This window comes from Lytechinus pictus, chromosome 1 (assembly GCF_037042905.1).
Source record: "Lytechinus pictus isolate F3 Inbred chromosome 1, Lp3.0, whole genome shotgun sequence".
In the NCBI taxonomy this organism is placed as follows: domain Eukaryota; kingdom Metazoa; phylum Echinodermata; class Echinoidea; order Temnopleuroida; family Toxopneustidae; genus Lytechinus; species Lytechinus pictus.
This window is the reverse complement of record NC_087245.1, coordinates 13,803,744-13,825,119: the sequence shown is the minus strand read 5'-3', so window position 1 is coordinate 13,825,119 and position 21,376 is coordinate 13,803,744. Positions and strand designations below refer to the sequence as shown.

At 35.8% G+C, this 21,376-nt stretch overlaps 1 protein-coding gene across 1 annotated transcript in view; it reads right to left on the bottom strand.

Annotated features, from left to right (window-relative positions):
• LOC129257812 (carbamoyl-phosphate synthase [ammonia], mitochondrial-like) overlaps positions 1 to 21,376 on the bottom strand; it is a 48,510-nt gene that overhangs the window by 13,669 nt on the left and 13,465 nt on the right. The window contains exons 7-24 of the mRNA XM_054896221.2: positions 20,623 to 20,751; positions 19,460 to 19,566; positions 18,868 to 19,009; positions 17,849 to 17,926; positions 16,682 to 16,879; positions 16,075 to 16,311; positions 15,405 to 15,515; positions 14,775 to 14,903; positions 14,149 to 14,293; positions 11,058 to 11,268; positions 9,744 to 9,942; positions 8,709 to 8,879; positions 7,932 to 8,050; positions 7,342 to 7,483; positions 6,423 to 6,488; positions 5,760 to 5,823; positions 1,848 to 2,029; positions 1,096 to 1,220 (exon numbers count right to left, since the gene is read on the bottom strand). Of these exons, the coding sequence (XP_054752196.2) occupies positions 1,096 to 1,220; positions 1,848 to 2,029; positions 5,760 to 5,823; positions 6,423 to 6,488; positions 7,342 to 7,483; positions 7,932 to 8,050; positions 8,709 to 8,879; positions 9,744 to 9,942; positions 11,058 to 11,268; positions 14,149 to 14,293; positions 14,775 to 14,903; positions 15,405 to 15,515; positions 16,075 to 16,311; positions 16,682 to 16,879; positions 17,849 to 17,926; positions 18,868 to 19,009; positions 19,460 to 19,566; positions 20,623 to 20,751 (2,555 nt within the window). The remainder of the gene's footprint in view (positions 1 to 1,095; positions 1,221 to 1,847; positions 2,030 to 5,759; positions 5,824 to 6,422; positions 6,489 to 7,341; positions 7,484 to 7,931; positions 8,051 to 8,708; positions 8,880 to 9,743; positions 9,943 to 11,057; positions 11,269 to 14,148; positions 14,294 to 14,774; positions 14,904 to 15,404; positions 15,516 to 16,074; positions 16,312 to 16,681; positions 16,880 to 17,848; positions 17,927 to 18,867; positions 19,010 to 19,459; positions 19,567 to 20,622; positions 20,752 to 21,376) is intronic.

Genomic DNA, 21,376 nt, shown 5'->3' with positions numbered 1-21,376 from the left:
CTGTTGATCAGCGTTACCATTGTACCTGACCCCATAAACATAGGGTTAGACACCACAACCAGGTAAAAACAAGCCTCCAAATGAAGAAGATATGGCTAGAAATGTGATGTACATGTACATGATGTTTATGTGCAATTTATGTTTATCATCAGGTTACATCATGTACAGTATGTACATCAGCTAACAAGCAATCAAATTCACAAGTGACAATCTAATTCTAATCCTCAGGAGCTCACTTCTATGACACTATAGTTTATATACAGGACTTGTTATACATGTATGTCATGGTGGTCAATGGCTCAATGCATGGATATATGCAGTGTAGTATGTACAATACATTGTACTACACTGTATATAGCCCGTATGGATAGATGACATCTTTTTATTTGATAAGATATATTTCGCAAATATCTGTAAAACACCATTTAGAAGAATAAAAGCAATATAGCTATAAGAAGCTGCTTACTACTTCTCAACTGGTGTCATCTAATATCCAAGAACCATGAGACAATGAAACCTAATTTTTTGGCTGAAAAAGGGTCTAAAAAGTTGTAAATTTAAGTAAAGTCACCTTTTAACTCTACAAATAATGGTTTATAAGTACTAATTTTAGGAAAAACAAATTGCCTAGCCCCCAAAAACAGATGAATAGACACCAAAACCAGAGAAAAAGACCACCAAATAAAGAAGTTGTGGCCAAAACTGTGATTTTGGGGGGTTTTGGCGGCCATTTTGGATTTTGGCCCGGCACACTTTTTTCTCGGACCCGAGACAAAAAACATTGTTATTTCATGTTGAGATAAGGTAAAAGGAATACAAAAAAACTGTTGCCACAGTAAAACTAAATATCACCCATTTATAGCCCACTCCTAATAAAATGTTTGTTTTTTATGTATGGAAGATTTTAACACAAGATTTATAAAAAAAAAATCTAATTCCAAATCTTTACTCTATCCCACAAAGCAACTAATCAAATTTGACAATAAAAATTATTCCCTGATTTATCTACCTTGCATCTTCCCTCCCCAATGCCCCCTGATACATTATTTGTTTGATAAAGAATTAAATGCTGCATTTCCCCAGATGATCACTTACCTCTCTTCCACAGCATGGATCTGTAGAGGGCTGGTTCCTAGGATATTGACACCATCATTATACAGGGGTAGGGCCAGGTTGTTGGGTATCTGTCCACCCACTGAGATGATCATTCCTGTACAACCCTAGAGAACCAAAATACAATAACCAGATGAATAACTATGTAAAAGCAATTCAATAGTTACGTTATTAAGTACTGCATATTTATCCACAATGCTAAAGAATCAGTGAGGTGTACCATAGCACTTCCTTTTAAAGGGAAGAAATAGCATGATGCATGACTGATCAGACAAAGGTCAGAATAAGGATGGATGTATCAACACAAATGACTTCTGTGGATTGACAGATTAATATTCATCATCGCAGTGTCTGGTCATTATATATACATTATGTTTATTGCCATGGTAGATAAGTCCATTGCTACAAATTTATCATAACAAAAACAATATAGAATTATAGAAGTGTTGATGTACCTATATTTGAAATAATTGATACAATTCATTAAGAATAGGACAAAATTTTATAGGGATAAATTGATCACATGATACTTATCAAATATTTATCAATTACATCCCTTACAGGCATACATAAATCATACTGAGGAAAGGAAGTTGAAAATTAGGTCATGCTCTCTAGACTACCATAGAAAATACTATGTGTGCACTGAAAATATACAAATCATAATTGAAACTACAACAATCATGAAAAAGATTGATTAAATCTAAACTGAGAATCATACAATGTTATCATACCTCATGCTGGTAAATGTCCAGCACCCTTTCCCTGGACAGCTCGTCAAAGTAGAGACGGTCGCACTCATCAAAATCTGTACTGACCGTCTCGGGGTTATGGTTGACCACTACTGTCTTACGGCCCAACTCACGCAGTGACCGGATGCTGGACACTGCACACCAGTCAAACTCTACACTGCTTCCTGTTATAATAGGTATTCAAGAGGAAAGCTTTGAATAAGTAACAAGTCATACCAGTGAGTTCAATTACATCATAGAGGCATACATATTTCTCGAGATCTAAATTAATCTGCTGATACTCCTCAAATTGGCAACAGTTATTAACATTTTTACCCTATTACATAGTTTCATGTGGGAGATTTAATACCTCATACATTGCATATACTAATTAAAGCACTTAAATTCAATTGAAGTGAATTCAATTTGGACTGAAGTTTTACTCATGACTAGAAATAAGATTTAATCCAATACTGAAAACAAAGCAATTTGTAGGTTTCATGTCATTTGCTCCAGCGACAATTGCTCCGCTCTAAATTCCACTCACTAATGGAATGACCAACTTCAACCCTGGATTTAACACTATACCCTACCCTATACCTAACCCTAAGCTTGTAACCGATTTTGCAATCGGCAACCGATTCCATTCGATTTCACAACAATCGGCGATCACTTGCCGATCTTCGATCATGCCCCTTGAAGGAAAAAATCGGATATAAAAAATCGGCATACCTGTAGATCTAGTTACAGTGCGGTCAGAACATATTTCAAGATTGTTCTTGCAGAGGTGCTAGCTATTTAGAGCTTTTTAACAATCGAATAGTTCGAACAATCGAGATTCCTAGAATGTCAGAAATGACTCATAAAAGGTTGACCTACTTATGATGACCTACCGGTAGCTGCGCTGACTGGTATGGCGGGAGTGTAACTTCAACTTGGAATGAATGTATTGTATAATATACAAACAATGAACATGTACTTGTACTGTGTTTGTCATTTATCCCGCCCATGAGTGCACACAATGGCCAATAGCAATGGAGTTTGAGAGCTGTATGTGACTGCATGGGTGCATGAATGTGTTGTATGCATTATGTATGCTAGTGCTTATGCTGATAAATCCCGCCCATAAGTGAATACAATGGACCAATAGCAAGGGAGTTTGAAAGCTGTGTGTGACTGCATGAATGTGTTGTACGCATTATGTATGCTAGTGCTTACGCTGATAAATCCCGCCCATGAGTGAATACAATGGACGAATGACAAGGGAGTTTGAGAGCTATGTGTGACCGCGTGGGTGTAGGAATGTATTGTGTGTATTACGTATGCTAGTGCTTGCGCTAATTTTTGTCATAATCCCGCCCATGAGTGCACACAATGGCCAATAGCAATGGAGTTTGAGAGCTGTATGTGACTGCATGGGTGCATGAATGTGTTGTATGCATTATGTATGCTAGTGCTTATGCTGATAAATCCCGCCCATAAGTGAATACAATGGACCAATAGCAAGGGAGTTTGAGAGCTGTGTGTGACTGCATGAATGTGTTGTACGCATTATGTATGCTTAGTGCTTACGCTGATAAATCCCGCCCATGAGTGAATACAATGGACGAATGACAAGGGAGTTTGAGAGCTATGTGTGACCGCGTGGGTGCAGGAATGTATTGTGTGTGTTACGTATGCTAGTGCTTGCGCTAATTTTTGTCATAATCCCGCCCATGAGTTCACACAATGGACGAATAGCAAGGGAGTTTGAGAAATGTATATGAATGCTGGGTGCATGGATGTGTTGTATATGCTAGTCAATGCCCTGCTTAAATCCCGCCCATAAGTGCACACACGGCCTAGGTACGAATAATAGCAAGGGAGTTTGAGAGCAGTGTGTATGGATGTGTTGCGTGTTGTATGTATCATGTAAGCCATACTTGCAGTGATATATTGTCATTAATCCAGCCAGTGAGCCAACTCAAAGAATAGCACTGTTAGCAGTGTCAATCAAACCCACCACGTGCACATGCCAAAAGGTAGTGTAAAGAATTTTGCGCTAGCCCGTTGAGTCTGGGCGGTTCCAGTTCTCGGCTATGCCACAAAACTATCTTGTATTGTGTGAATGCTTGCGCGCATTGCGTAATTCACTGATATTGTTGAGTGGGTGGGTATACAAAAAGATCGATACTGAGGCGTGACTTAACTTTTCCCAGAACTGATTCGGAGAAATGATGTACCAAGTAAGCTATTATAACAAAATGGGTGTACTTTGGAATGGTTATTGGGCGTGGCTGTAATCACATATTATAATGAGCGAACTTAGCTGAGCTCAGCTTCACATAAAAATACTTATAAAAGATGTCCCGCCGATCGTTCATTGACCTGTGATCTACGAGAATTATTTTCCTTTGCGACTGCTCGGAAGATGCGTCATTCGTTTATCTTTCTAATAAAAATCACTCATTTTATTGTTAAGCAGTTAAACCTCAAAACCCTTTAAAAGCATGTTCCAAACGAACGCGCATGTCGACTACCGGTACCTGTACTTCCATTCCTAAACATTCGTCTTTGTGACTTTGTCAGGAAGATGCGCGCGACCGCGAACAAAATGTTGATGTATTCCTTTGTTTTTAAACATCGCCGATTCGATTTTCGATTCGATTTCGATTTTAGAAGCTTAACTGCCGATCCGATTTTCGATCTGATTTTTGATCCGATTTACAACATTACCTAACCCTAACCCTACATCTTAGATGAAATTAAGCCCGGAGCAATTGTCGCAGGAGCAAATGTCATATCACCAATTTCTAATAGCCGTATTGACCCCGGTTAAAGGGATGGTCCAGGTTGGAGATATTTATATCTCAATAAATAGAGTAAAATTCACAAAGCAAAATGCTGAAAATTTGATCAAAATCAAGTTATTAAATTTGAATATTTTCATTATTCCGGTGAAACAGGTCTAGGCATGTCTTTATGAATATTCATTAGGTGTGCTGATGATTTCATATCCCCACTTTTTCTTTTGTATTTTATTATATGAAATTAGGTTTATTCAAAATTTTTCTACCAAGAACTATAACAATTGGATTGACAACTGAGTGAGTACATTAGTTATTTACTGCCGCAACTTATTTCATCATAATGGAGACACGTCATTTACGCATGTATGAAAAAATGAAACATTTATGATTTAATGTAATAACATAAGAAAAAGGAAAGTGGGGATGTGACATCATCAGCCCACCTAATGAATATTCATGACTACATGCATATAACTGTTTTCACAAAATATTAATAAAATTTAAAATTCAATAACTTTGTTATTTGTTATCCTATTTTGATGAAATTTTCAGCATTTTGCTCTGTGAAGTTTTTCTCTATTTATTTAGATACAAATATTTTCAGCCCGGACCATCCCTCTAAGGAAATTGACCCCTGGGCTGTATGTGTATGAAATCATAGTGATTTGTGTGTGTTATGAGGGGAGAAGATCTCTCTTTGGTTTTATATGCATAATCAAGATTTTAATTTGTTGTCCACGAATAAATTGTAGAAATTTGCAGTATCCCCTCTCATTTGCCTCAACTTGACGTGGAAAACCTTCACATGCTACTTGCTAACTTAAACTAGATATTGCATATATATATATATAGGATTTGAGATCTTACCGAAACTGGACTTCACATTTAATAAAAGTCAATTATATATCTTGAATGACATGTTAATAAAACCATCCATAATTCTTAATGATTAAAGATATGAAATCTACTTTTCACCATAATTACAACTAAGCAAGTTCTTTTGAGATTCACAACTATAAATATTAGGAAAATAGGTTCAACTTTAGCATGTTTCACAGACCTCGTAATATCCAACTGAAAATATTTTGTTCTCATTCATTTGAATGCTTCTTCAATTGCGTCTTACCTATGTGATAAGGACCACATCCCAAAACCATTGTACCTCTGTCATCAAATGAAAGGTCATGTTCCTGTGAAAAAACAACAACCCCAAAACTCCACTTTAAATGATTTCAATCAAAAGGACATTGGATACTTTCTTTCAGCAAGAAGTTTCTCAATATTGTGCTGCACTTGACCCAGGTGTATTAGAACGGTACCTGGCAGAAATACTGATTTCTTGAAATGCTTAAGAGGTAGGATCGCAGCCAAGCTAAAGCTAGTTCTCTGACATGACATGCCCTAAGCACTCTGCACAGTGGATACAAGCATAGAATAGTTAGTGTCATATTGTCATTATTACTTGATTATTATTTAAGAAAGAATAGTCATGCTTGAAAAGTCATAAAAAATCAGGTCTATGCTTTAGTTTAATGTATTTCATCAGTCCTAGTCATGTCAAAATAGAAATATTAAATGAACTAACAATTTAACATCCATGCATTAATCAGAGGTAATGATGAATTATGACTAACTTGCTTCAGGTCATTCCTGGTTCATATTTTTCAAAAACGACTAGAAACTCCATAAATCAAACATTTGAAACTACATTTGAATTATCATTGGCTAAAAGGGGAATCTGCTAGATTGCAATAAATTATACAAACATGAATATTTCATCCAATCTCACCATGCCATTATAAGTGCAATACAGGTAGTTTGTCTTAGCTGGATACTCGGCTGCCAGAGTGTCAATCTAAACAAAGATAAACAAAATAATAAAAAATAGATAAAATACATATAATTCCCATCTCGAATTCAGGACTGTCAACCTTACAATAGTGAATACTGTGAAGAAGACAATTTCAAAGTGATACATATTTAGAAAGCTTAATGATTCTTTGCGATATAAATTAAAAATAACAAAGTCTCTCTACAAGAGGAGAGGTTGGAAAGGATTAAACCAATTGCATTTGCCAATGCAGAGGCTTCTCAGTTCTAAAGATGGCAAGAACATACTAGTCAAAATGATATTAAGATTGGGTGGTCCTCTCCAGGATCACACAGAGCACACAAAAGAATACATGGTGCACCATGGAGTCTCTGCATTGATTCACTCTTCATCATGGAAACCTTTCAGAGTTAAACTGTAAATCACTTGACCTATAATTAATTAGGTCTACTTGCTAATTGGTTTAGATTCGCATTGATATTTCTTTTCTTCCATTTTGCTGTGGTAGGATTCCACACTTTGCTTCCAATATATAGTGACAAGGAACAAAGAAAAATTAGATTTTCGACAAATTATCATTCAATGAAAATTATCAAATAATTCGCCACTTAATATGTCCCAATCTGTCTAATGACCATTTATTACTGTACCAAGTCCAATTACATAGACTTCAGACCGGTGTTTGATCAAGTGAATATTTATACATAAATCAAACCTATTGAACTTGAACTTTGATGAAATCATTTCTATACCAGCAGAGTAAAAATTAGATGAGCTGGTTGTAGACAAAACATATCAGACCATACGGGCTGAGACCAAACTGGCAAAGTGGGTGTAAACCAAGCAGAACTTTATTGATTGAAAATCAGGCACATACCTGTTTGACCCATGGAGCAATGTCATGATAAAGTCTGAGTTTCCTAGAATCAGTCTCACAGAGCCCTATCTTCTTGCCGATTTGTTTGTCAGAGAAACCAGCACCTTTAGCTTCCAGTAGTGTGGTGCGAGGTACGGTTTCACTGAAAGAATTCAGATGCAAATATAAAGATAATCACTATTTACTAAGATCATGATTACTAAAAAAAAAAAATTTAAGCCCAATTATTTGTTTGTTGGTTTTTCAACAAAGAAGTCAGACAAATACAGTTCAGGGCCATCCTAGTACAGGTTCCAATGAGCTGTGTTTTGGAATAACTGAAAAAAGTAACAAGTGAAAACTACAAGTAAATATCACAGTACAAGGAACATATTAAATATTTATAACATTATACAAGTTGAAAACATAAATAAGGAATATCCTGTGCAATATGCTGTATACAACAGGGTGAACAAAATATCAAAAGAGCAATTTGTCTTATCATGTCTGAACAGTTTTAAAAAATATAATAAATTAAAAAAGGACTCAACACAGCTACCAAATCCTGAAAATGACAAGTCACAATAAAAGAGAGTTTATGGATTACTTACGCATTGAATTCTCCCAGCTCATCATCAATGCTTTTGATTTTGTCTAGCTTGTGTAAGAACCACTTATCAATGGCTGTCAAATCATGGATCTTATCCACTGAGAAACCATCTTGGAATGCCTGGACAAATGAAACGGTTCACTCAAAATGATTGGTAAGTTTACTCATATTAATTACCAATAGACAGCCAAAATAAGACATTGTAGCCATTTACCCTTATAGTGACTTATTCTAAATATTTTTAAAGGGCTCAGTTTTCACTCACTGACGCATTGCTCATGAAAGGATTTCTGTTTGCAACCACTGCTATCCTCTAACAAAAGGCTCACATCATTGCTTTGGTGCTCTATTGTTTGCATTAAGAAATAAAATCAATCGCGTCTTATAAATGGAGACAACTCAGAGCTATTGCCACAATACAATATACTGCACTTATCTTATTCAATAAATAAAAAAAATCATAATTACATAGAAAATCAATAAATAGCAGTAGATTCACTGTTCACTATAATTATCTACATGAGATAAAGACAGGGCATAAGAACATATTAATTCATCTCTCAAAATCACAGCACATATACACAATTTGTTCATTAACAAGACAGTAATAAACATATCCACTGATCCACTATAAATATAATTGATTTATATTATTAAATTACTTAAGAAGGTCTATGTGAAGCAATGGATTGCTCTAACATAAACCACTTTCCAGCTTTCTTTCCAACTGTTCACTATTGGAATATACAACTTATATATTTAAAAAAATGTTATTTACCTTGGCAATAGCATAGATACGGTTGCTGGATGGTACTCTAAGCTCCTCCTCTAGGTTACCAGGTAACGTCTTGCCACTGGGAAGGTCTGGGGTGAAACCATCGATGGATGGATGAATCATACGAAGAGCCTTCTGAAGACTCTCCTCAAAGGTACGTCCAATAGCCATCACCTATGGCAGGTAAACAAATAGGGGTGGTCTTTGGGGGATCACTGATAATCGGTATATGATATGGTGGGGGGAATAAGATGTAAAATAATACATGTACAACTAGGAGGATTCAAGGTTATTAATGTATCAGAAACAGAAGCGTACGCATGGGGGGTTTACAGGTGTTCAGCACCCCCCCTAAAAAAAATTTGGTACAAAAAAAATTATGGTCATGAAAAAACAAATCAAATTCACAAAGAAATGATGACAAAACTTCAACCATACATATGTATTTATTTCTGGTATCAAATCATGATTTGCTAATCATTCTAATATCACTATATACACAAAATGACTTTGTGGAGCAGGTTGTTACATAGGATTAGAAGTTTAAAATAAAAGTCCTTCCCCAATGACCAAAACTGTTAACAAACTTAAGAATTCAAATTTTTCCCTGGATTGTACCAAAGTCGAGTTCTACTGTTGTGCATAGATGATAATATTATTATACTGAAGTAGATCAAACTAAACAAAATACATTTTATGAAAATTTACAATAAAATCATTTAAGTATTTCCTGGAAACTGTTTGAAGTTTTTATATGGACACTGAAGTGAAAATTGCATATATGAGATTCCATGGAAGGATGAAAGCAAAATTCATTGTTGATCTCATATCAATATTGTTATCAACCTCAATTTGCAATGAATTTGGAATTCATTCCAAAGCAATTTGGCACTTTAAATACATTTCATTCATTAAAAATTCAGTATTCATTCCAAATCACTAACAAAATACTTTACGTAAAAACATTTGAACCTCTATAATAAAGAAATTGCCATTTGTTTACAAACAAGATGATTCATATACACATCACTGACTAACCTCTCCGACGCTCTTCATGGCACTGCCGATCTGCTTGGAGGTACCATGGAAACGGTCCAGGTCCCAGCGAGGGATTTTGGTAACGATGTAATCCAGACTAGGTTCAAAGCATGCTGTGGTGGCCTGGGTGGTACTGTTCTTGATGTCCGGTAAGGCAATACCCAGGGCAAGCTTGGCGGCAATGAAGGCCAGCGGGTAGCTAATAAGCAGGATTGAATGAAAAATGAGGCATACTATGAATCTAGGTGTGGTTGTGCTGCTGTGTCTGCAGCCATTAGGTGAAGTACTATCCTTACTACATACTAAAAAACAAACAAATGGGAGTAAGAACATCATGAGTTAACGTGACATCAGACCTGCCAACCTTCTACAACAAAACAAAGTATTCTTAGAAGGAAAAAAAGGTATTTTTTGACAAAAAAGAGTACTTTTTACAAATTTTCTCAACATAAAAATCACCAGCCTGTTGTAGTGAGATCGATGAAAACACATGTGAAATGACTCTACTTGAAAGCTTGATAGTTCACCATTTTAAACTTGTTCTATTCATGCAACAAGTTACAGGCCCGACAGTGATTTTTACCGGCCTGGGACTGTCCAACTAGCGCTAGTGTTGCACGATGTGTATAATACATACTACATGATCGGAAATTTTTAAAAAAGTAACAAATCATACAAAAAAGTATTGGCATATTTGTAGCAAATAAGAAGAACAAATGCTCTAAAAAGGGAATGGTTGGCATGTCTGGGTCGTGTTACAGCCTAATAAATTGATGAGGATGACTGAACGCCATCAGTGTTATATCACCAATTTCTAGTGGTGGTTAAAAGAAACAACCACTAACAAATAAAACCACATTTTATAAAAATGTTCATAAATGCTCTTAATTATCTGATAGTGCAGAGATTGAGATTTAAATAGGAGGAAAACAAGAAGAAAGTTAGTTATAGCACAATAGTGAGTGAGAAATCATAAGACAAGATAACTGATAAGACAGGTCTTAGAGAAAACATAAATGGCAATGAGAAACTGAGTGAAAGATACAAAAGCTTGAAATTACAATCAAAGGATATTGTATCTTTGGCACATAGTTCAATGTCTAGTGGCAGTCAAAGACGTTTCTATAACAACTTAAACGACTCAACATCCCAAGAGGCTCTCAATAAACTCCTAACGTAAATCTTCTCATGGTCTCAATTACCTCTCTGTTTCCTATATGAAAATCTGATAGTGTAGAGATTGATAATAGGGAGAATAAATGGTAGTCAAAGACAATGCATACCAAGCGCCCTCTGTCTTGAGAAAGTCCTTACCCTGTGGCCTTAGAGGCTAGAGCAGAGCTCCTAGAGAGCCTGGCATTCACCTCAATGATACAATACTCCAGGGATGATGGGTGAAGAGCATACTGGATGTTACACTCTCCTATGATACCAAGATGGCGGACAGTCTTGATGGCCGTCTCTCGCAGCATGTGGTACTCTTGGTTGGAGAGGGTCTGGCTCGGGGCAACCACGATGGAATCACCTGTGGATGCAATCAAGCAATTCAATTCAATTCCAAATTCAAAGGTCATACAAGGTTTATTCTATGTTGAGCTGAATGACCAACAACTCCTATGGTTCTCTCTATATATCAACTATATAACATTCTGTAGTGTACCTTGTGTTAAATACTTCTGTTAGATAGTTAATTTGATCATGATACACTTTGTTTATGAATACATAATTTGTTATGCATATTATGTCATTTGTTTTAAAATAAATTAAAGAAATATGGTTCTACATAATAATTCAGACTAGACAGAATGTGAATTGCCAATTCGTCTAATCCCATGTTGGCAAATTTCTGTTTGGTCTTAACCCACCTTCTTATTGCCAGTGATGTCACTCACCATTTGATCTGATTTCCAGGGAGGAAAACCCATTTCGTCAAATACTCAATTAGTTGAGCAACATTAATGAAGTCATTCACATTATAAGGTGAACTATAAAGCAAATTAAGTGGCAAATTAGATCATTTAAAGATAGCCAAGGTGACAATTAGACCAGACAGCAATAAGAACATGTGTGCAGCCAAGGTGTTTGTTGGATTAGACAATAATATGAAAGGGCATTAGACCAAACTTTTACAAAACCCGCTGAGAGCCCAATAGCTAAATATGCATAATTTATCACACAAAGCTCAGAATAAGGACGGATGTATCAACACAAATGACTTCTGTGGATTGACAGATAATTATTCATCACTGCAATGTCTGTTGACGGTATTATGCTAATGCATCTTAGACTTGCTTACTGATAAAAGATATCATTTAATAGATTGTAAACATGAATTCTCTTCTATTTATATTACTACAATAAATTGTCAAAAGCCATTTTTCTCTTTACATATTGATCATTTTCAAGAGTTGGATAAAGCCACATTCATGATGTTACTTTTCCCAAAAAATAACAAACTGTAGAAATAATATGACTAGCGAAGTGCCATTTATTTGTAAAAACATAGTGTAGGAAAATTGACTATTTTGTAGCTCTTTGAATTTGTTTGTACATGTATTTGCTCAGTGCGCATGTATTTGACTAAATGAGCATGCTAATTATCCCCTTTGACATTTTGGGTTACCGCACATGCAAATTAGTTAGTCTGAAAGAGATTTTTGTTTGTATGCATGCAAATTAAATTGTGTATGTAAATTAAGTTACTGCCCTTGTGGAATGCGTCTGATGCATGTGCTGTGGCATTGGGCGTAGACAGAGCCACACGAGTTCGAGCCAAGGTCGTTAACAGACGTAGCACGGTGCAATGTCCAAGGTTGCGACTCATTTGCGAAGTTTGAGTGTCTTAATTCAAAGCAGTATTAGTGAGTAAGTGAACTTAAATATTTTATAGTGTTACTCTACAAATTATGCAAACATTTTGGTGTTAATATCTGGAAATGTGAAGGATCCAAAAGAATTATGGAAGATTAGTTGCATAACATGCCTTACTGTTAGAGTAGATACAATTTCTTCATATTGCATTGAAGAATTGGGAAATGCTTTTGAGTGTCAGAAATCCCGTTGATACCACAAGGTTTTATTACGATTTATTGGAAAATATTCTTGGTACTTTGTAAAGAGAGATTTGAGATTTTAAGTAGATTTTAGTGAGTAACCAATGATAGAAAGAATCACAGAAATAGTTATATTTATTTATGTTACAGAAGATGAGTAAATGCAGAGATTTATCAGGTACAATATAGGTATGGGTTTAATCTCAGATGAGACTTGCCGTAGGCACATGAGCGTTGATGGCGCTACAGATGTAAACAATAGAATAAAGATGGCGGCGCCCGTGAGTTAGATATTGCTGTGGTGAGAAGGAAAACTTTTATTGAGAAATACATCTTGTTTAGGCAAAGTTGTTACAAGGTTTTTGGAGACTATATACTTCGGGTTCATAAGCTTGAGTAGGTATGTAATGTCAATTAAGTGAAAGAAAGAGTTCATATTTCTATGTAGTCATTTGCTTATTTTGACATGTTTTATTGAAGGACAGTGACTCTGCAGTGAGATTGGTACCTCTTAGACGGTTGCTCAGTGGGTGTGTTGTCTTCGAGCCCTTGGGTACGTTTCAGTAGAATGGATATATGAATTTATTTCTCTTTGTCACACTTGAAATACAAGAAATGTTATATGCTCTAATTTAGGTTATGCTATACAGTTGAGTGTTTGAGTCATTTGACTTTATTTGAAGCACAATGATTTCTTTCCTCTTATTGAATTATAAATGGATCTTGAAATCGTGATGTTAGGCATGCATGGATTTGGTAGTTCAGATGATGTTCATAAATTTGGTAATAAGACAAAATGTAAACAAGCTCTCGTGTAAACACAAATGAAGTCGAGATGTAACTCAAGGTTTATTAAGTAATCAATAGAACAGCATAGATTGGTATACAGTTGAAAGGATAACTTCATGCATTGATAATTTGATATGCAACTTATATACCATGTTGTAATCATCGTTACTGAGTTTATAAAACATGTAACTGCATGTTAATATTTGCCTTCAAGTAACCTATGAAAGTTAATTCTGTCATATTTTTATGAGCCAAAATCTTATGACACCTTTTCTCTTGATTGTATTTTTCAGGGTTTTTTATTTGTTCCTCTTGTCGCTTTGTAAATACTGCGAGATAGGTACAACTACAGCCGAGAATATACGGCAATGAAATAAATAACAGAACTGCACTCATCACGTATTTCTGGTCCTCATTGTTGTACTCTGGTCCTGTACTGCGACAATAGTAATGAATCAAACAACTGATTTACTCTCTGTAAAAATGAAGATTCCTTCAGAAATTGTTGATGACCAGTCTCTATTTCACAAGAATTCTTGGTCTTGATTTATCTTGCCACTCACCTGTATGGACTCCTAGAGGGTCAAAGTTCTCCATGTTGCATACCGTGACACAATTATTTGATGCATCCCGGACCACCTCATACTCAACCTCCTTCCATCCTAGTAGAGACTGCTCTATCAACAGTTGATTAGACAAAGCTAAACCCTGATAAAGTAAATAATGCAATCTATGTAATTAATCTATTTCTAGTCGATACAGAACGAGGTAATGAGCTGGTAGGACAAATAGGACAAAGAACCTTAAAGGGAAATCCAACCCAAAATAAATAAAAAAATGTTTCAAAAGGAAAAAATTAGGAGAAGTAGATAGATGACAATTTAAATACAATTGGACAAATAATTATAATTTTTTTTCCTTTCACATGAACCATTTTATTACCAAACTTGGATTTCCCTTGAAGATAAGACAACTGTAAATAGAATCCAGTCATTTCATTTTGTATTCTATTTAAAACATTTCATAACATGATAACAAAAACGGAACATTTGGATGGACGACCCCAAACAGAAAACCTCTGGCAACCACCTACATGTACAGTATCCACAGGCATGATAAAATACATCAATATACACAGGATAACAAGAGCAAGGAATACAGAAAGGAGATGAAACCATAGGAGACTTACCCTTGTTGCTATAGCTCTCAAAGCTTCTTCATTCTCTGCGACCCCTGACCCCAGGCCTCCAAGGGCATAAGCTGCCCTCACCATTACTGGATAACCAATCTTCCTAGCAGCATCAAGAGCATCAGATACCTATGGTGAAGGTGAGTAGAAATCATATATTTGGTCTCAAAAGCTTGGAAAACATAACTGAATGATAGAGTGAGAAATATTTCATTTCATACTTTCATTTCATTTTCATTTATTTCAGTTTCAACAAAATATAAATCAAGTAAATACAAATATGCGCTGCCTTAAATGAATATATTCAAAGCCTTTATAATTATACAAAAAAATCAACATCAACAAATGAACATCTGCAAACATTTAAAAACCTTGTAGAAGTAACATGATACGATGCAGTAATGTTCTTTTTAATGGAGATGAAACAGAAATGTTCACCTAGCAACTGTATGAAGCTGTGTTGACTTGGCTTACAACAATAAAAAGAAAGGGACATGCTGAATGGTACAAATTGACATTAACATTTTCAATAAAATGTTGCATAATAATTACTTATCATACTATTTTTTTATTACAATCCAGAGAAATTACAAGAATAATGTTTCATGTAGAAACATTAAGTGTACTTACGGTTTCTACGGCCACACTGGGAGCAATCTTTTCATTAATCTCCATGAGTTTATCATTGAATGTCTGTCTATCCTCGGTCGCCATGATAGATTCAATGGGAGTACCTAACACCTGCCATTAATGAAGTTAAATACAAAGCATAATTTGATATCTGTGCATTTAGACTGTTAGGTGAGGCAAGAAAAGGTCCTTTATACGCTGGGAAAGAATGTAGTCAGCTGAAGGATCTCTGTACCTAGCCTGACTGATGAGAGCAATTTAATGTATTTTCCAATAGAAAACCTTAATCCAAACAAGGGGGAAAATACAGATAAATCATTCCTTTGTCTCATATTGAAACATGGATCCCAAACTCCACCTGTACTCCATGCTCCTGCAAGATCACAAAAGGATCCCTGTGTTATAGAGCTATAAAGCACAGGGTAATGTGGCCTCCAGTAAAAAGGTGGATCCAACCCTCCCACCTGAATTTCATCCCACTATCTTCTTTTCTCCCAGTTAGCATGGATTACATCTCCCCTTTACTCCATGTTCCTTTCGGATCACTGTTTATAGAGCTCCCGCCCACAGTTGAGATGTTCTACCTCAAATTAAAGGCAGGAACCAACATTTACACCTGAATCTGTTTCCACATTTACTTCCCTCGCTCTTATATGGAGCCCTATCTCACCTGTACTCCATGCTCCTGCAGGATCCCTCTTTTATACAGCTCCACCCCACAGTTGAGAGCAGTCTGGCCTCCCATGGAAAGCAGGATCCCATCAGGTTTCTCCCGCTTGATGACATCGGTGACAAATTCTGGTGTGATGGGTACGAAGTAGACACTGTCGGCCTGCTTCTCACCATACTCATTGGTCTGAACCGAGGCTATGTTTGGATTCATCAAGATAGTCTTAACATTCTCTTCCTACAAAAAACAAATATGACAATTTACCTTGATTTCTTGCTCTGAAAAAAAAAAATTAATAAGGCATTTGCCATACTGTGTCTCACTAACTTGGGGTAATGCACACCCAGACCACTTTCCATCGCCCCCTTGTTAACTACAAATCGACTTGATCCCCTTTAGTTGACAGATAAAAGAATGGTTTGTTTTGATAGGCCTTGGACATAGAGAAGTAGGGAAGAGAAACATCAAGGAAAACTACATAAATATCAATGGATAGATGGAAAGGAAGTGAACTTGGGAACATGTATGATTTTGAAAACCAATTTCCCATAGACTCTGTATGTTAAATTTTCCGAGGCTTTGTTGCTAAAGAAGTCTCTTTACTGACCTTAAGTGCCTTGATGGCCTGAGAGCCCGAATAATCAAACTCTCCCGCTTGACCAATGGACAATCCTCCAGATCCTAGAACCAGAACCTTGGAGACTTCAATCTTCTCTGCTCTCTTTCCCGATGTTTTGAAGTTGGATTCAAGGTCTTTCATGGTCTTGCCACTTTTGACCATGTCCATGAAATTATCAAAAAGAAACTGTGAAGAGATTAAGGTGGAAACAAAAATGAGATTCATGGAAAAAAAAAAACCAGTCTTGAATGTCTCAAGGTGTAAAGAAGAGTCAGTCTTTGGAGACGTTTCGAATCGTAAGCATGTGTATCATCTCCTGGTCTTTAGCAAACTTCCAGGCCCATTTTCTCAAAAGAGGTTTCAATTGTACCATGGTACAAAACCATGGTCTATGCAGATTTTTCACATACTTACGCTTATTTCTTAGCGTACACAAAGTTAAATCCAATTAAATGTGCGCTTTCGGCAAAGAGCTCTTAAAATGAAGCGCGTTAATGAAATAAATCTGCTTAGTCCAATGTGTTGTATCATGGTACAATTGAAACCTCTTTTGAAAATACGGTCCGAATGTTTTAGTAATACAATACAAACAATACATCCAAAATATAAGTAAATAATAGGTAACATTTGCTCCTGCGACGATTGCTCCAGGCTTAATTTCGTCCAAGATGAAGGGGTATGTTCAGGTTTGCAATCGGGCTGTATGTTAGGTTTAGGGTAGGGTATAGTGTTAAACCCAGGGTTGAAGTTGGTCATTCGATTTGTTAGTGGAATTTAGAGCGAAGAAACATAGTATATAATTTCTTCCTACACTTCAAACATACATTTTACAAAACAATCACCATACACATGAAAGACCAGCGTTGAAAACCTAGCCACCGCACTCAGACCCCGCCGAGCAGTTTGCCTGCATTGCTTTTTCATATCTTTCGGATGGTGACATTAAAGGTCAGTACCAGACATAGATGATCACATCTGATACATACCTCTTTGTAAAAACCCAACAAACACACATATACACCTAATGGCCCAAGGGTGCCCATCAAAAGATATTATTAATATTTACAGAGGATTTCAAAATTTTGTACATGGTATCCATCCCATGTAGTTACATTACTGAATCTTGTATGATATATGCTATTGGTGGATACGTACCTCTGTATCTGTTGGTCCTCCTTTATGCTCCGGGTGGAACTGAGCTGTGAAGATTGGCTTTGTCTTATGCATGATACCCTGAAAATAACACATGCAAAGTCACTCATATCATTCATTCTGAAGCAATGTAGGAATTAGTGCTATATCATTACACTCTTTGTCAAATGCGAATAGCGTGTCCCCCCCAAAAAAAATGCATACAAGCACTGATGAATCCAGGGGGGAGCAAAGCCGGCCTGTGCCCCCCCCCCCCCTTTTGAGAGGCACAATTAACATTTGTAATGTAAAAATGCTGTTAAAACAGTAGTGTGCCCCCCCCCCCCTTTTAAAAGTGAAGACCCTTTTTTTTGCTTGTCAAATGTTTTTGTGGACGAAATGGCCTTATTTTTTTTGGAAAACTTTTTTTTTTGCTTGTCAAAATTTTCCTCTGGAAAATGTGCCCCCCCCCTTTGGAAAATCCTGGATTCGCCCCTGCATACAAGCAGTCATTACTAGACACCTTACCCCCCCCCCCCCATAAAAATAAATATCTGTAGAGTATTACATATTGACACACACTTGGAATGTAGCTCTACACTGGTAATGGGTACTTTGTATGAAGAAATTCCCTGGAAGGCTTGTGTGGAGTATCTTATGGCAAAAGTACTACCAAACCTATTAATAACAACGCCAGTGCTTTGTAAAAATGTGTACAAAGCTGAATATGTTGCACATTGGATGTATCATAATTATTGTTGCATATCTGCACTACTTTGTAAAAAAATTTAATTAAAGCTGTGAGCAGTTTAGATGATATGTGATTTATTTGTATGATTTTTATTTCTTTTGGCTCAAATATAGTGAATTGTAGTGAAAAGTCCATAACAACAAAATAATTAGATTGCATTTTTTTAAATAAAATTTCAACTCTTCATCAACTGATCTTTTACACCAATACTTCATTTAACAATGCCGCCCAATAAAAAGGGGTTTTTATTAACAGATACTAGGCCATTTTCAAGGGTGGCTGATTTTCTTACCTCATTAGTATTATCATTGGCATTGATGAAGACTGGTGTCCATTCTGGGGGTAATTTGTCACCGTCTATAGCAAAGCCATGGTTCTGAGATGTAATAAATGCCTGACCACTCAACACATTGATAACTGGTTGGTTGTGACCCCTGTGTAACAAAGTATTCATTTTGTTTCCTTTCATTACAGAAGTGGCAAAATAATGAAAATCACACACACAAAAAAAAGTGGATAAAGTCATCAATTAGTATAATTCAACAGTACTTATAACAAAGTATTCTAACATTTTGGCCAAAGAATGCTAATGAGAACATTGTGTGGTAACAAAAATTAATTTGATTCTCCACTACAATTATCATTGAAAATGAAACCCTAACAAAAGTACATGTACAACATATCTCTAAAGACTAATAATTTCTGACTTTGCTCCAACATGTGAAATTTAGGAGACCATATTTTCATGTTTTTGCTGATTTTTCATATATTTGTACATGCATAAATGTCGAGAAGTGACATTTCCTTGCTAGTTGAGAAAAATAAATTGCAATAAATAAACCAATGCAAAATATTTGTAGCTAATAGAATGATTGTAATCACACCTGTTACCAAGAGGCAATTTGTAGGATGGGGCACCTGCTGCTAAGCCAGTCAACTGATTGCCCATACAGATACCAAACAAGGGGTTAGGATTCTCCTGAGCCAATACCTATGAGATAAAACACAGCAAAAACAATAACACTTTTATTGCAAGCGTAATGTAAATCATAATCACTACTATATCAAAATGTGACATGTTCAGTAGATGCTGCAATACAAGACTACCAAACATACAATCAATACAAGACAATACAAAAATAATTAAATATGACAAACTTAAACTGCTCAAAGTAAAAATGCAATCCAGGATCATTGTAAAGCAAGACTATAAAACATTTTTCACAAGCATGAAATGACTTTCTCTTTATTTTTTCTTTCATATATTTGATTTGCTGGCTTGTATATATTTGCACTCTCACTTACTCACTAAAATCACATTATTACAGAAAGTTACAACTTACCATGGATAGTAACTTACATGAAGGCCTTTGGTATATAATAAATGTTTCAGGTTGTTTATCATAGCATTAGTTAATAACTTACATCAACATCAATTCTCATGAAAACAGGGCCTTTATCATTACCTTTTGAGGTTGTCCACAACAGCAGTAGCTAAAAACTTACCACCAATGGCTACTTTCACTTAAATGGGGCCTTCAATACTTACATGTTTGAGGTTCTCTAGCACAGCATTAGCTAATAACTTACTATCAATATCAATTTTCATGAAAACAGTGCCTTTATCATTACCTTTTGAGGTTGTCCACAACAGCAGTAGCTAAAAACTTACCACCAATGGCTACTTTCACTTAAATGGGGCCTTCAATACTTACATGTTTGAGGTTCTCTAGCACAGCATTAGCTAATAACTTACCATCAATATCAATTTTCATGAAAACAGGGCCTTTATCATTACCTTTTGAGGTTGTCCACAACAGCAGTAGCTAAAAACTTACCACCAATGGCTACTTTCACTTAAATGGGGCCTTCAATACTTACATGTTTGAGGTTCTCTAGCACAGCATTAGCTAATGACTTACCATCAACATCAATTCTCAGCAAAACAGGGCCTTTATCATTACCTTTTGAGGTTGTCCACAACAGCAGTAGCTAAAAACTTACTATCAAAGGCTATTTTCATTAAAACAGGGCCTTTGATACTTGCCTGTTTGAGGTTGTCTATAGCAGCAGTGGCAAGGGCAGGATCTCCAGGACCATTAGATATGAAGAGACCGTCATATTCAATCTGATTATAGTCATAGTCCCATGGTACAAGATGGACTTCAGCGCCTCTCTGTGCAAAACATTACAATTGATTTCAAAAATTTAACATCAGAGTATGAAAGCAGGTATAAAGATAAGCACTTATGAATAGTACAAAGGGAGGCAAAGAGGAGAAATGCATTCAATATCTTTAGAAAAGTTATGGGATCCTTTTCATGCACAAGAAAATCAAACACTAATCTGTAATCAAAATCAGGTTCCATTAATAATTTCATTGCAATTCTTCTTGTTTTCACTAATTGATAGCAAAATACAAAAATTTTAATTCATACCCCTCCCCTCCATCCATTGAAAGAAAATTTTATAAAAAGCTTCCAAATGGACATTTGAATACACAAGACAGATGATTGAAACAAAACTACTTATAATGTCCTTTAATAATATACTGCATTTTAGTTTCTTTTTATTTCTTTTATCATTATTGCATGATTTACTACTGTAAGCACATACCAACTGTAACTTTTACTTTTATGTATTATTCATGAAGTACAATGATGTGAACACAAGTGAATATGAATATTTCAATATGAATAATATATGAAAACATGAAAGGAATTTGCAATAAGTATCATTCAAGAACTACTTGGATCAGAATATAATGATACAAAGTACTACTACGTTCATTGACAATAAAT